Raw genomic sequence first — 17,403 nt, forward strand, 5'->3', positions numbered from 1 at the left:
GTACAGCAAATGGAGCACAAAAATATTAGCTTTAACAGGTTTACTCTGAATGACACAACCCAGAAATCTGGCTGGTCACATAGCTTAGTGTGGTTAAAGTCAATCATGTATACACTGGACTTACATAAAAGTAAAATTTTAACTGCATCCCTCAGAGCTCTTTGTCTTACTTCAGGAGCTGTGTGTGGACATGTGGGTGAACAAGTATCAGTGAAGAGCAGGTCACATGTCATAGACAGCAACTAGTCTCCTCCTTTCCCTCTAAGTGTGAATGTACTATTGTGATCAAAATGCTCAGATTAAATCGATAAAATAATGTGCACTACCGTTTTGCAAGCATGGACTACAAGGGAATAATACAATACTGCCCAACTCGTTGGAAGTACATCACACTTAATCAGTAGACCTCCAACAGATTTCAAGAGTCGTTCCAAACATAGTGATTGCTACCATGAACAAAAGGCTGACATCTGATCAGTCCTAATAGAAAATGCAGAAGAGTCACATTCACATGTTTACCATTTAGTAAATGTGTTTTTACGTTATTTACATTTTTGTCACATCCTTCCTTCCTTTTAAAAACATTATCACACTCATTGCAATAGGCTGTTCTTTCTTCCTAATGGTAGGGCTTTTTCAAGCATTTTAGACACATTTCAAGTTGCTCTTTTTGATCTTGCAGCACAGCTAATGTGTTTTGTCAGCCCCCAACCACTCTTATTCTTGTTATTTCCTCTGTCTGGTCAGTTTACACGTGACACCAGATTACCCAGAGAGGTGTTTTTTGTGCTGTAAAAGCCAAAGCCTTTATATTCTTCCCTAAAAGCATACAACTGATTTTGAGTCTCAGTCTTCTTTGAACAACTGCAGCATTCTGTTAAAATAGCATAACGCAGTAAGACATCAAGGTTATGTGGTGTGTCCTACAAGTGGCCAAAAGCAAAACTAACCTCATGTTTAGTGAAGAGTGTTGATTTTGTATTTTAACATTGTGCTTCCATGTGTCATAACTTTTATAGAAGTGTGTTGCGGGGGAACATGAGACAAAGAACAAATATAGTTCTATAAAGCAGAGCAGATGAGATATTCSGGGTTGATYGGTAGTGCATTAAAAAACAAGATCTAACAGCATTTTTTTCTACACTTTTGGCTGTTAGCCTAAATTATATCAACAAATATGTGTGGCATCTGCAAGTTCTTTCTGTGTCTCATCTGTGGTTTGCCATTGTTTGCTCAGCATTTAGATAATGAAGCAGCACAGATCCCTACTGTGCTAACTGCACAAAAACATGTAATAGTAATACACATTTCATGCATAAAGATTAATTATCATACACACTGTTTATACATTCACACAGTTTGGAACACAACAGTGTTTGTGTTGTCAACCATTTGATCCAAAAGGGATAATTATCCAGACGTCTCKGTGTCTATTGTTTGACACTTTCTTGTTTCCGGAAGAGAAATAATTTAGTCCCTCAGCCACTCACSCATCTGCCTTACTTTATTTACCCCAGTCTTGGCTTAAGAAATCTGTTGCTATGAAAAATAGACTTTATAGGCCAACACAAATATGCAGTTGTCATGAGGAGGTAGAAACATTTAATGTTCAGAATATCTTGTGCATTGAGACATTTAACCCTATGTCTTATGAGTGATGCTATTTTTGCTATTTTTAAACCAAACTATGGATGTCTTAACAAATAAATTGTTGTTACATYATCCATTCAGAAATGCATAAAAGCAACATTTTTGTCATTTCACTGTCTTTCTGATCGTTTGTCCTGAGCAGCCAAGGACCACATGGTGTGTGACACATTGTGTTCTGATGCTGGATGTTGGGGTCCTGGTCCGGACCAGTGCCTGTCYTGCCGGTACTTCAGCCGGGGACGAACCTGTGTAGAAACCTGTAACCTGTACGAAGGGTAAGTAATGAATTTCTATACATGCATARATAGTGCATAAGAGTACTGTCCCATCAAACGGTCAATTTCCGAAACCACACAAAAAAAAGAACCTCATAAAAGTGCACATGCGGTCAGTTCTACCCATCGGACCATRCACAGAGTAAAACACTAATTGTTATTATGACAGATGACTGTTTAGAGTGCAGTTTTTGTTGATTATTTTATATAGTATAGAATAATCACCGTATACTTGATTATTCAAGTAATCAACAAGTTTCATATGCCTATTATTGCTAGCCGTATAGTATGGCTATATGCCTAGCAATATAGGCATATAGCATGCATATATGCCTGCATATCTGCTGGGCATGTATGCAGTCTTTTGGCTTGAGTTGTGCCACAGCACATACTCACACCTACAATAGCCCTCAARACAGTAAAGGTCACACAGAGAGAACTGGAAGCATTGTGATAAATCAGAAAGAAAGGAGTAATGGTTATGTGTGGATTTATTGCAACTGATGTCACCATCATAAAATTTAACACTTATACAATATTTAATGTAGTACAACCTTAATCCAAAATACAATTATATATTTAAATCATAAATATACATCATCTTTTTAAATCGATTTTTTTTATGAATAATTTTTGACCTTTGCAAAATTATAAAACCATGGCTTAAATGTATCAAGTACCCTTATTAATTGAATTTTCTGTGAACATTTTTTTATTTTTAATAGTACTTTAAGCACTACATGGTGTTGTTCTTTTCTCTTTTTTTGTGTATTTTTTCAAATGTTGCAGAACATTGGTTAATATTTTTGCGCATTTACTTTAAATCATGGACAAGAAGTAATTTATTGTGAAACAGATTTGCCAGATGTTTACATTTTATTGATTTACCTATTTTAATTAAGTGTATTTACTAATCAAATTAAAAAAAGCAACTTCCATTAAAGTAAGTTTGTAATTGGTAAAGGCTCTTTTGGCTTGTATTTCTAGGCTCCATAAAAGTGTTAATACTCCTGCACAAATTCATCTGAGATTAACTACATAATGAACTTTAATCCTTAATTAAGGTCATTAATGTTTTATTCTGGAGGCACAGAGTGATACAAAGTTATTAAACCTATTTATATCTTTTAGCCTTTAACCACAAACTATACATGATCAGAGGGATAACCTAAATGTGTGAATGGAGAYATACACACCCACATTTGTAAGCTGGATATTTCCATATGCTGTGTTTATTATTTTAAACAMAAAAACAATGACTCATTATTCTGTTGTTTATGATAACATTCTTGCACTTATTGAAGATCCCTCTCAGTCTCCCAGCAGCAACATGTATGGTCACTGACAGATCTCAGAATTTTACAGCTCCAGCAAGAGAACATGTCAGTCAAGGCAGTATGGTAACTGAATATCAGCATTTGAAGTGGTGGGCAGKGGAGGGAGAGAAAACCCTGCAGCTGGAAGTGTAAAGGAAAATAAGACAGTCCTGCAAATGCCAAAAGCAAATCAAATTCACTTCAGCAGTGTGTAGACTATCAAAGATGGATCCCTCAACTATGAAAAGGAAAAAAAAAAAATATATATATATATATATATATATGAACCTGTTAGAAATAGGTATGCATGGAAATAATCTATGTTTTAGTTCTAAAATGTAATTATTCTTTTAGAAATAAGTAGATGTATATATGTCATATTTTAACCCAACCATAACAAAATATACTTTACAATTTAATATTTTAAATGTAGATCACATATTGAAGTGTAGTGTTATACAAGAGAAGGCTTTTCTTCACAATAAGCACTTGAATAGAAAGGTTGACTAATTTGTTCCTTTGTTAAAGGATAAGTAAACAGCAAATTKGACTGGTGATTCTGACACAACATCAAAGTATCTGTCTGTCTAAAATGCATGTAAGGTTCACATAGTAATGAGCCTGGGCTCTCAAAACATGTTTTAGCTTAGACATGTTACATATCCCATTGAAATGCCTTTAATTAAGTAACATGASAACAGATATTTTCTTCTCAAATCTAATCTAAACCCACACAGATTAAGAGGAGCAGGACTGTACTTTACTATAGTATCTTAAAACTTAGTACATATTTAACTTGAATCTTCCTGAACACATCTGCCTAGCTTGGGAAAAAACCGTTAAAATAGAGAATACGTGGTAGAAAATGGTGAACAACAATGTTGATAGCTACAGCTTTTACTTGATTGTGAATTAAAGACCATTTAGGAGAATTAGGCACATTCAAAATGTGTGGACTGCAGGCTGGTTAAARCTACAAGAGCCATCACACAGGTTTATCCAGAAGATAGACTACAACTATTGATTTGCTTTGTTGAGCCACTCCTGAATCAGATACAACAGAGACTTTCACTACATTAATATGTGTGTAATAATTTTAACTTTCACTCACTGTCTGCCTGAAAAGTTTACAAGGAAAAAAAAAAAACATGTATCAGGGTTTTCCAGTTTTGTTTAATTTTCCTTCTTATACAAGATTGTTTTAAGAACCGGGGGAAGTAGAGTACAATTTAAAAAGCATTGGGAACAAGGTGCACCCCCGCAGAGACTCATAACATTAGGAGTCCCTTGATGCTATCTTCCTCCACTTTAAAAAGTGAGAAAACATGCACCCTGGGGAGATTTTTTAATGACATTTTAGTTATTTTATTTATTTATTTTTTGTACTGACTTGTCTTTGTTAACAGAGAATTACATGAAAGCTCCTTTTGAGTTCAGAAATACAACCTGATTACAAAAGTTCGGGAGGCAACTTTGGAGAAGAGTCAGGATCTTGAGATGCTGATAGGGCAGGAGGGCTAGGCGTGTCACTGCGTGTCACAGTCACTGCTTGCGCACGGGGCCACGCCCTGCCTACCTGTCTGCCTACACGTCTGTGCCAGTCTCAGTCTCTATCATTGACACATCATCCAGCCAAAGCAGCCATGAATACAACCCTAACCTCTTACTTTACCATGTATCTTAAAATACATGGTGTGTTTCAGTCTTTCTTTAGTTTGTGCTTTGATGTGCTTACATCAGAGGTGTTGACAGCATGGTTTCTGTAAAATAGGATTTTGTAACAACAGAATGCTCTAAGTTTTTAAAGTTCAGCAAGGGTCAATCTAGCTTGTTGATGCTAAAACTAAGCATACAATCTTTGGAATTCTGCCTACAACCTTCCTTAAGAAATGTGCCTAACTGTTATTGCATCTGATCTGATTCTAGTAGTTAACCCGTTTATCTTATTGGGTGTTTTCAACCAGGCTTTAGAAACAATTATAAAAAAGAACAATCTGAACAAATCACTACTGCAGAATTACAGGTCAGTCTCCAACCTTATATTGATCAGCAGATTTATTGAAAAAGCTGTTCAACAGTTAAATAACTTCATAACAATGATCAGCTGGGTTGGTGTCTTTCAGTCCAGTTTCTGTGTTTTCCACTGTACTGAGACGGCCCTCCTCTAAGTGTCTATATTTACATAAATACATAATGTGGAAGAACCACAGCATTGGTTCTGTTGGATCTCAGTGGTTATTAAAGAGACTGTGTCGGACTCTCCGGTCCTGCACTTGACTGGTTCAAATCTTGCCTAAAGAGCAAGATTTTTTTATATCTCATTGTGGCAGACAGAAGTCACATGTGGGGAACCCCAGAGTTCAATCCTGGGATTGAATCTCAACTTTAAGAATGAATTCTAAGTTTGTTTGTTTTTGTTTTTGTTTTTTTTCTATCAACCAAAGTTTTATTAATTTTTTCTCTAAAGCTCTGCTTTGCCTCAGATTCTTGAGATTCCCATCACATCATGCACCCACTTTGGAGTAGATTGGAAAACCATAAAAGAAAACTATGACATTTCCCTGTTATTTATGTAGATTTGTGTGAGTAACCAAAACTAAAGGAGAACACATGAAAACATCCTACTGCCTGAAAAGTCTTGTATATCTTCCAGGTCCACCACAACCTGTACTAGTTCAACCAGCATGCATACAGAAAATGTGTTTTACCTTCCCTGCCTCTTTGAAGGTTTTTTGAAGGCCAGAAGATGCATGATTAATATTAATTTGTTTTTATTCCCAATGGAAGAGAAACATTTTCCTTCTAGTGCTTTTTTTTCTATCACTGAGAAAAAGACAAGAACACCGGTTTAATTTTCTTTCTTCTGTATTAACAAAGGCAAAGTGCCAACTCAGTTGAGGTGTGGTCAAATTTAATGACTTTTTGAACCACTCTGCTACTCGCCATTATACGTAGATCGCAGAAATTGAATAACACCAACATAATTTAATTGACTTTGAAAACGTCCGCCATCCCCCCACATCCTGCACCTCTCAACTGTGTCGACCTCTTGGGTTACGATCCCCCTCACTCTCTCAAACCCTGTCAGTTTTACTCTGGATTAATTTGGGCAAAATTGATTGAAAACGATTTTGTACAAACTATGTTCACTTGTGAATTAGGCTCTTGAAATTAATATTCTGCTGTTATTCTGCTCTCATTCTGCGGTATATTTATTTTTGCAATAAATATACCGTAGTACAGTTCTAATGTTTATTTTTGTCCTTTTAACCATGGGATTTTTGAACAATCCTTATTCTTTATAAGAAAATAACTTCATAGCTCTTTGGCATTACTGCCACTATGACTTCTGTTTTATCTCAAACATTTATTGTTTAATAATACTTTGCCCCATCTCTCTTTTTACTTTCCTGTTTCACAGGGATATTCGAGAGTATGCCAATGGTTCACTGTGTGTGGAGTGTGATGCCCAGTGTGAAAGAGCAGACGATGACTCTTTAACCTGCCACGGCCCAGTAAGCTTGCTCTAACCGATAAGAATACACAAGCACACGGAAGCAATCATTTCATAGATGGCTGCACTTTAGACAAGTGGAGAACAGAGATATTTGTATACACTGATTGTTATCTGACCAGTAATCACTAATACTATATGGTGCTATTACTCGGTGAGAAAAATATGTGTAGTCATAGTTCTATTTTTCCTACAGGTGTGATGAGACTGAATAGGAAATAAAAGCAAAAGAGCATTTCAAATACCAATATAGATTTAAAAATGTTAGGATTATGCATGGACATTCACAACACTAGCTTCAATCCCCTGCTTTGTGTATGTTTCGAGTGTAAATGTGTTTATAATTATGCTTATGCTAATGATACAACCCGGTCACTCACATAAAAATTTATTCTAATTGTTTTGGTGTTATAAATGTGTCCATAAACAATAAGCATTTTAAATGTTTCCTTTTTGTGTTTTCCCTAAAATTGTGTTTTCACTGAACTTTGTTATAAATTGCTCAAAGTGTACAGTGAGGAATTGTCCACTTCAGACTTGATGTAGCCTAGATAGACCTTGGAGTGAACCGGAAAGTAGTAGCTTGCTGTAAAATCCTTATTAAGTAATGATTAACCCATTGCATTTTATGACCATTTCATTAGTCTTAAATGTTACCACAATTTAAGACTAATGAAAAGTTCTTCAATACTTGCTGTTTGCAAGCCAGACAATCATTCTTCAGTTCGGGATTTTGTCAATACAAAGCCATTCAAGAGTTAATTTTCATACTTTATAATAAGACTTTAAAAAAGTATAGAGTCTGTCAAAGCAGTTTACAAAGCAAACCCAGTACTTTATGGGGGAACTGGCCAAAATTCCAGTAAGCTATTGAGGGAAGCTTGGGGAAGGAGCTTATAACAAAAGCTGGTAGTAAATTATAGATATTATATTAGGTATTAAATTATAGTTATCTACTGTTTTAGATTATAGCTAAAACAATATAACTAAATCATATTGTAAATTTTGTATGGCAATTCTATTAAATCACAAATAAATGTATGTAAACCTATATATTTATCTTGTGTAAAGGTGGCTTGCACAGTCCTGATGTACATATCAATCGCAGCAACCATAGTATAACAATGGAGCCCATTATGATTGCTTTATAGTTTATATACAGTGACGTTTATTGGCTTTTATTGGCTAAATGGTTTCTAGCATATGCTGCTAGTGATGGAGGCATCCTTGACATTTACTCCTTTTATCTCAAGAAAGCCTGTTTACTGTTGAGTTTTTTTGCTGGTTTTCTTAGCCTCTTTTACATTTTTATCAAAATGCCAGTACCATAATTGAGTGGGGCAATATGTGTGGGTTGACCCACGGTAGTAATAAAACATTTTAAAAAGTCACTGTAGATAAAGCACTTTGAGATGGTACCTTTTGAAAGAATTTATAATCTTTGAACTTCTACAAAGTAGTGCATGTATTCAGTATAGGTGGATTTCAGCTGTGAGTATTTTAAGTTATATCTCAAAAATATTGGCACTTGTAAACACATATTTTTTGGCAATATGTCTTTTAGATGAAAAGCATTTTTAAACACCTGTTTTATTTTTTTTTATTATTGACATTTTGTCTGACCTGAGCACCTTCATTTGCATTATTGTGTCTCCAAGATGTTGGGGACACAATAACATTTTATGTTTGCAACAAGGTGTTGTTGCAAACATAAAAAAAAAAAAACTTCTTATGGCTATTTTTAAATAATTATTATTTTCTTGACACTTCCCCTAAATTTGCAGAGTGCTGGATTAAACATTCTAAGTTTGAAATGTTTTAGTAGAATTATCAGGTTTGTGAGCAGATTATAGCTAAGAACAGCTGTTTGTAGTGCCAAATTTTAATCATAACTTTAATTGCAAAGCTGCTGCTTCTGTTCAGCAGTATTTCTGAATAAGGAGCTCCCATCTACTGGTGGTTCATTCACAGATGCGAGTGTCTGCTGTATCAGAACTTACTCTTGAAAAAAAAAAATTCATCTCCCCTTTAGCATTAACTCTTCTTTTTTTTTTTGGAAGCACCAAACACCACATCCAGTGAAAAAAAAAAAGAAGGAAAATTAAATTTGACTGTTTCCATTATGCTGTTCTAATTTGATACTTCAAAATATGCAGTAAAGCATGTTRATAATAACACAAGCATTGTGTGACAGAGCCATTGTGCACACATATATACATCTACACTCTCTCTTTCCTGTTCTCCTTTTCATGGGGGATAACAGGTATTCAAAATGTTGGGCAAAATCTAAAAGTCTTAACAGTAACACTTTCAGTTTACATAATTATACCAGATTGAGTACATCTTCTTTGACACACAAGGTGTAAGAGCACGTATTTCTGAGAAACTCATTCACACATTCAACAGACCCTTACAAAATGCTGCCTGAGCTGTTTACGAGCACTCATTTATATAAACTAATTTATCTTCCTGATAACATGCATCATTTATGAAAGCTTTGAGAGAGTAATACAAGTGCTTGTTTATTTCTCTAAAGTATTTTTCACACATGGCGTTGGTGATAATGTATGCATTAAGAGGAACTTCCACATTGCTGATGTATGTGAAAAGTACATTTCTTTCTGACCATACCTGTGTGTTTGTGTGTGTGTCTGTCAGTAGACATTATTTAGGCCTGCTGATGTTACGAGGCCTGTCTGAGAGACCTCGTCACCACTCTTCCTTCCCTCTTCTATCCCCTCCCGCGCCTATATTGGCTCCATAAATCCTATTCTAGTCGAATTGTTATGGTCATTGTGTGTGCTGTGAGCGATGGTTATTATCTGCCTGCTCTGCTCGTGCTGCTTTACGGTCTCGCCTGTTTTCTCCATTTTTTCCTCTTGTTATTCTCTCTTTTTTCCTTATTAGACTTCTCAGACTGACTCTCTCCTCTACTTGGTTGTAATACATCCATGTCCACCCTCTCTGCTGCTCTTCACTTATTAGTGTGCACTACCTATTTTTATTTTATATTTCTCTTACTCACAACTCCACTCTTGCATTATTTGTTTCACCTTAGTTATCCCTCCTCCACTCATGCCTTTCTGTCCCCATGCAGACATGAGCACAACAGTAATATACTAAGTCTGATCTTGCTGTAGTGCTAACAAACATTAGAGCATGCATTTATTTATTCACTATGCATTTCTATAAATGTAAATGTTTGAGTTAAGTCTAAAAAAAAGGATCAGTGGCTTGCTTTGTTTGTTCTATTTGGTCATTTCTCTATGTCTTCAAGTAATAGCCACAAATGTATCACATTTTATTTGGTTTGATAGACAAACCAAAGAAGTTCATGTGAAGTTGAATGAAAATGAAAGATTATATTTCACAAATAGAAACCTGAAAATCATCTATGTACTTGTACTCTGATTTGATGGGAAGATGGATGCAGGCAGACACAGGGCTATACTGGAAGGAAAACCATTACAGGCTCCAAAATTTTAAGATTGGGATTGATCTTCACCGTGTAGGAAGAAATAAAACAGGAACACAAAGTCAGAGCTACGTTAGAAACATTTAGACCAATGAACATGTGTTAGAATAATTTGTAAAAAAGTGCTTGTCAGAGACTTTCCATACAATCTAACTGTGCTTCAAATTTTACTTAAAAATATATGTATATATATATGGTCTGCATACAAATGCACACCATATTTTGTAGCAGTCTTAAATGAGTTATCTCACATCCACATCATTGCTTCAGTGACTCTGATGCTCAACGTCGTGTTTAAAACTTGAAACCTTCTCATTAGCTATAATAGCTACAGGTGCCTCTTCCATCCCAGTATGAAAACGTTTGTATGATAATGCTCATTAAATAAAGCCACACACAGTAGAGCTGAAACGTCCTTGGAGCTCAGTGCAGAGCTATAAAAGAGTCCTTACATTTTTAGGTAAATCCATTTTGAGATCACCTTAAACAACAATATCATCAAGGATTATTGACTAAGCTATATCCATTAAATCTGCAAAAGAAGCTGAAATATTGTCCATAAGCAGAGTTAAAAGATAAAATATAGGCTAGAACAGTGCAAGACAGAACATGGATAGTTCTGCTATGGACAGGAAGCAGCTGGGAAACCAGGGTTACTGTCTTTAAACAAAAAATAAATAACAGTTTTGACAAAGAGCTTGCAGGCCAGAAAATGAGCTTTCAGCAGACGACACTGAGAGAGAGAACTATCTGAACACAACATTTAACATTCTAATATTTTGTGCTCCTTGTGCGAAAAAGTGCTGTAATGTTTTATCACAGTGAGTTGTATGATTGCACAATTGAAAGTTTAAGGGGGGTCCAGTTGAAGCATACGATTTGTCAAAGTGGACAGAATTATCTCTAAAATGTATGGTTTAACCATGAGCAACAAAAGATAAAACCCATATACAGTAAAAACAATACTTTATGCACTATCTCAGCAGCTGATTAGATAAAGCAAATTAATGTAAAATCATCCCAGTAATGGAAAACCTCTCTAACAATTCACAATTCAATGCTATAAGATGCATACATTATTGGTAATACAGGTTTCTTCAGGCAAACAAACTATGACGAAGATTTATAACAAGAACGGTGACAATACATTTCCTTTCCATTCGAATTTGCTGTATTAGGTTTACCTCCATATGTTTTCTATATATACACCCGTCGGTTTTCAGGAAATTCAACTCAATAATATTGGAAGTAGTTTTAATGGCTGCCTCTAGCTACAGACGTATAAACAACCAAATAGAAAACCAATTGTTTTTTACACAAAAATTACTACTATGACTGTACTGAAAAATGTATTGTTTGAACTCTTTCAAAGATGATTGTTTTCAGAAATAAGCATCTAAAAGATGAATGCTTTTCCTTTTTCTTTTTGCCATAACCCACAGGGCCCGGAACATTGTGTGAAATGCCTTCATTTCAAGGACGGTCCGAACTGTGTGGAAAAGTGTCCTGATGGCTTACAAGGTGCCAACAGCTTCATCTTCAAATATGCCGAAGTAAACAACGAATGCCATCCCTGCCATGCCAACTGCACCCAAGGGTAAGAGCAGTCTGTCCGAGGACACCTCAGAGTGCTGCGTTTAGATGGCCTTTTCCCTGCAATAAACAAGACATCCTAGATTTGTCTAATTTACCTCAATTTATTACATATTGTCAACAAGAAATAAAAAGCAAAAAACAGGGATGCTGCTTTCTTCCCACTTTTTTTGTTAGAATGTAGTACAATTATTGTCAAACTTTATGCAAAACAGGACTTTGTCTTTTTATTTTGTTGTTATATTTTAAGGTCAGTATTTTAAATTTAGCATTCAGTTGTTTTTGTTAGGAATACAACAGAATCCCACACGCCTTGACTTGTCAATATTTGCTAACTGTACTTTATAAAAATACTCCAAGTCTTTTAAACTGTAAGGACAACTGTTGGCCCACAGCCTTCTTTAGGTGACCTTCTGTTAAACTTAGAGTTCTGGCTAGATCATTGTTGAAAACGTGAATGTTCGCATCGAGTCATTCTTTTCTTCATTTTTATGTATGTGTGGAATCGGTGATTGTGAAAAAAGGAAAATGCTCTTTATCTTCAGCATTGAGTTGAAGGCTTTAGGCCAGCGTTGGTTGGTGTTTGAAAATATTCACAACTTATTCCACCTTGACAAAAACCTCACTTTGATCTGAAAAAAGTAACCCCAGGTCATGATTCTAGCACCTTGGTTATTTAGTTGTGGCTCAAAGTTCAGGTTTTTATGAGAGCATAGGACCTTTCTCCTGTAAGGTTTTGTGAAATATTACCAATGTAAGAAAAGGATTCTGTCTTTCAACCCTACTCCATAGTTCAAATATATGGAGAATTCAAAGAGTAACATGTAGAGCACAGCCAGTACTTGGTCCTGGAGCTCCTTCCGTATTATTGTTTGCATCTGAGGAGCCTTTTTTGGTCAAACCTTCAGTTTTTGTAATGTCTCTGTTACCCATTCCTTCCCCAATCATTGGTGAATGCCTTCACTGTGCTATTTTGGTGTATATATGCTCCACCTTACTCCTCCTTATTCCTTACTTATATTTTTGTGCAAGGAAATAACTTTGATCCTTTGTAACTTTTGTACAAACCAGAGGAAGCAAGTGATCAGATGAAAGTCAAATCATTTTATAACAGCTAAAATTGATCTTGTTTTAATCAGAATCACTATTACTGATAGCAGGTGTGAACCTAAGGACACCCACTGATGAAATTTAAATGAAAGGGGATTATCTACAACACAGGATTATTAAGTCTTATTATGTCTTGTTATTTTTAATACCGTAGTGTCACTCTCACTTGTCTGACTTGGCTTGAACAGGTTATGTTGTCATTATGTTCAGGAGAAAGTTTAAAAAATGATCTATATCTAATTTTTTCTCTACTAAATGGGCTATGGACTTTAGAAGGCAACTGTCTATGCATTGCACATAAATAATRCCAATATTTTAAAGTTAATGGAATGATGGTTGTCAACAAAACAGCACCAATTGATATTGGTTTGTAAGACACCAAGAATTTTTAGGATTTTTTTACATAACTAGACTTCTACATGATTAGATGTTCACAGATACATTTACTCACAAATGGCCTACAATCCAAAATGTTCACATGTAAATGTATAATCTAAACACCGGTTTATAGAAATGAGGTAAAATAAAGGCAAGAAGCGGAAAATAAGCAAGAAGCAAAAACACATCATAGTGAGAGGATTCAATGTAGTAACCTGCCACTCTCCGCTGCTCTCAAGCCACTTACTGCTCAATGTAATATTCAACCGGGTTTGGAAAGACATCATTTTGTATTTAACTCCACAGGGGGTTTATGTCACAGCCTCTCTGTGTTATTTTTCTTCTCCTGAGTGACAGTCTCCAGCTTGCTTGAGCATAACAATTTAGTCGTAAATGGAAAACACTAGGCTGACTCTTTGTCACTGGTACAACCTCAGATGCAGGTAAAAAAAAAAACAAGCTGATGGGTGGGAAAATGAAAGAACTGAGATTCACTGTTTGGGGAAGAAACGACTGTTTTATGCAACCAGAACACCAACCACATTTCAGATGTTTTATTGCTTAAAGCAGTATAGGGGAAGAAATTTCACAAAAGATTTGGAAAAGCTTTGGATTGTTAGTCTTAAATCCTCTCACAATTAGGGGAAATTAAATCAAGCAAGAAGAAATATTTTTGGAAATTATTTCATCCTAAAGATACCAACAGGATATTTGAACCCAGCATAAGTCTATATTCACATGTACTTGGCAGTCAGTAAAACAAACTGTCCTGAAAGAAAATGTCAATATCAAATTATTCTCACTATTGCTAATGTGTGTTAATTATTTATTTGTGTGTGTTTATTTTATGTCTGAGCATCATTTCCATTTTTTTTGTGTCTATAAAGGTGCATTGGACCAAGGCTACAAGACTGCATCGGCTGGATGGACAGGTATGATATTATGAGTGCTTTCACATTCTAATATTAAAACATTACCACACAGCAGCACACACAGATGCACAAAAGAATAACAGTAAGCAAAGTCTCTGATTAATGGATTGCTCTGAGCCACACTGTCCCTGTGAGTATCCTTAATGCCTCTCTGTGCGCACTGCAGTGCATGTGTGTGTCCTTGTGATTTTATGCAGTTCCTGATGAATTGATCGCAATTTAGCATTTGTTTTGAGGCGATGGGCGTGAAAAGGAAAGCAAAAGCTGTTCCMAGTTTCCTACAAATAGATTTAAGACTTTAGAATTAAAACTGCTGGCATCACATTTTGGAAATATGAAACAAAAGGGGATAGGTAAAAAAACACAAACACACACACACACACACACACACAATAATCTTTTAATCAATATGGATCCAAAGATCACTTCCACAACAATTTATATAGTTATACAAAATATGTTTTAATGTTTTTTGTCAAAGTCTACACAGACGACATAGTTTGTGACTTCTTATTTCTCTTCCATATAGGTTGGATGTGTGGAGTACAAAATAAATACTTGTCTTGTCAATAAATTCACAGTTGCTGTGATCTGTTAGTTTTCCACTTTTAAACGATGGCTTTTACTGCTTTTCTTGATAGCTAGCTTTTCCAAAGCTTTGGGTATTAATTCATAACTTAACCCTGCTTTCAACGTCCTCACAGCTTTAACATTGACCTTTTTTCTGTTGTTCTTATCTTTTATGATTTGGTTTGTTCATTTGTTCATCCATGTTCTCAAACAAATCTCAGAAGCCTTCACAGAGCAGCTGTATTGAACTAATACTGCAAAATACTAAAAACAAAAACATCACTGGTTGTAAAAACAATTACCGTATTTTCCGCACTATAAGGCGCACCTAAAAACCTTCAATTTCCTCAAAAGCCGACAGTGCGCCTTAAAATCCGGTGTGCCTTATATATGGACCAATATTGAGCCATAACAGGTCTAGCAACTACGGTAAGCAGCCGCCGACTTCATTTTCCCCTGTAGAAGAAGAAGCGCGCGGTGCATGCTGGGATAGTTGTCGGAATGCTGGTTTGTTAATAAAGTTTGACTGACCTGCACAAACGGAGAAGGGTGACCATTGTCTGGCCACGCCCCGGCCCAGTCACGGAAGGCTCTCCACGCCGACCGGAGTCGGACTGTTTTGTTGACATTTTTTATGTCAACAAAGTGGCTTTAGATATTCATCCAGGGTGCTTCAAGTAGGGTRACYAAGGGACCAGCCCCTATACAATTAAAGCCGGGGGCGGGGGAAGAGAGACAGAGACTGCGGCATCAGCGTGTTGGTTGGTCGGTGTTACCCAGAAAGCAGTTGGGCACAATATCGCAACACCAACACCGTGAGTGAAACAATGACTGGGGCAGCCTACTATATAAAGTACTCGGGGACCACTTCTTTATTATTACACAGCCACATTTGTAGAGAACGGAACAAATCGCGTCCCGTATCGGTTCAATATGGGACAGTAGCGTCTATGCGCCTTATAATGCGGTGCGCCTTATATATGAAAAAAGTTTTAAAATAGGCCATTCATTAAAGGTGCGCCTTATAATCTGGTGCGCATTATTGTGCGGAAAATACGGCACAAGGCACTATGTTTTAGCATTGGAGACACTGCCAATAGGATGAAAGAGCTTTGTAKCTGCTATGGGAACATGGCTATCTGCTAACCTAGAGAAGTGATCAGCTCTTATCAGATCCCCGAGARCTCCTGTTAACATGCAGTTGTATCTTTGCYGTTGCTGTTAGAGTGAGCTGTTACACAAATCTGCTACCTGTTGTCATGTCTTATCAGAAATATGTGATTTCACAAAGCATTTCTGCAGCCATTGTTCATCCTAGTATTAACTCACRTCTTGTCTGGGGATTTTGTGCCTGTCTGCTTTGGATGGATTAATCTTTTTTGATTTACTTTAAACTCTATTAGTAATGACCCCCACTTGGCAAGTCAAAATTCCCCAATGTGTTTGTTGTGCTTATTTATTTATCTACTCACCAAAAACAAGAAGTCATAATACAAAAAGCGACACATGCTCAAAGGGATTTCTCTTTATGGGAATAGATAAGATKCAGTACACTTTGTGCATTTACTTATATGCAACCTGCAAGTAGTAAAACACTAAAAGACCGTGTATTTGTTCATCCTCCATGCTACTGCTAAGCAAGACTTCCGCTCCATAAGATTGGTTGCTTCCTGCTCTTAATCCACTCATTTTCCCCTTTTCCCACCCTACCTTCTTGTCTTCAGAACCCCTCTGATTGCTGCTGGAGTGATTGGCGGCCTCTTCATGGTGGTGATCATGGTATTGAGCGTAGCAGTGTCGGTGCGGCGGAAGAACATTAAGAAGAAGAGGGCCCTTCGGCGATTTCTGGAGACTGAGGTAAAAAAAGAAAGTAGTTGAAGTTAAAAGAGGGAAAARTTAAMCATTGTCCAATATGTAATTGGATTAAGCATCTCTAAAGTAAGTCTGCACAGTTACTCTGCAAGCCCCTGCGACCCAATTTCAAAATAATTCAGAATTAGGCAGAATTCTATAGGACTGTTATGGTTTGCTCAAATTTTTCATTGCTTTTTAAGGAGAACTAGATCAATACAGGGAAAAAAAACTTTTATCTCATTTTTGTTTGCTTCATGAAACAAGTTTGTTTGTTTTCTTGTTTGGTGAGGGAAAGCTGAATGAACACACAACATCCACTGATGTAGAAAATAGGAACAGGCTTGAGAAAAGACAGGGAAAAGGGAGACACTATGTTTTCTAATGGTGATTTCAGAAGTTAAGAAAGTTTCAGAAACTCTGTTCAGCTCTTGACTTTGGCACAGTATGTTGGAGAGGGCACTTCTTTTAGGARGAGATAGCAGACTATACTATTAAAATAAGAGAACACACTCTTGCTCTTTGTTAGAATCAGAAGAATGCACCATCATAAAAGTCACTTATGGGTCCACATTGAAAATGAGGTCTTATTTCACAGCTTTTATCTCTTCTGGATCGACAAGTATCACTAAAGTGTCTCAAAAAAGCTTTGGCAAGATTTTATCGTGCCACTGTTATAATGCTACACTGCCATCAGTGCAGCATTAACTTAAATAGGTTTCTTTTTTAGATTTATATA

At 36.2% G+C, this 17,403-nt stretch overlaps 1 protein-coding gene across 1 annotated transcript in view; it reads left to right on the top strand.

The window, feature by feature from the left end:
- erbb4b (erb-b2 receptor tyrosine kinase 4b) overlaps window positions 1–17,403 on the top strand; it is a 318,305-nt gene that overhangs the window by 249,391 nt on the left and 51,511 nt on the right. Inside the window, exons 13-17 of the mRNA XM_008403838.2 lie at window positions 1,793–1,925; window positions 6,663–6,756; window positions 11,673–11,827; window positions 14,199–14,243; window positions 16,538–16,670. Coding sequence (XP_008402060.1) covers window positions 1,793–1,925; window positions 6,663–6,756; window positions 11,673–11,827; window positions 14,199–14,243; window positions 16,538–16,670 — 560 coding nt within the window. The remainder of the gene's footprint in view (window positions 1–1,792; window positions 1,926–6,662; window positions 6,757–11,672; window positions 11,828–14,198; window positions 14,244–16,537; window positions 16,671–17,403) is intronic.

Source organism: Poecilia reticulata, linkage group LG2 (genome assembly GCF_000633615.1).
Source record: "Poecilia reticulata strain Guanapo linkage group LG2, Guppy_female_1.0+MT, whole genome shotgun sequence".
Lineage (NCBI taxonomy): Eukaryota > Metazoa > Chordata > Actinopteri > Cyprinodontiformes > Poeciliidae > Poecilia > Poecilia reticulata.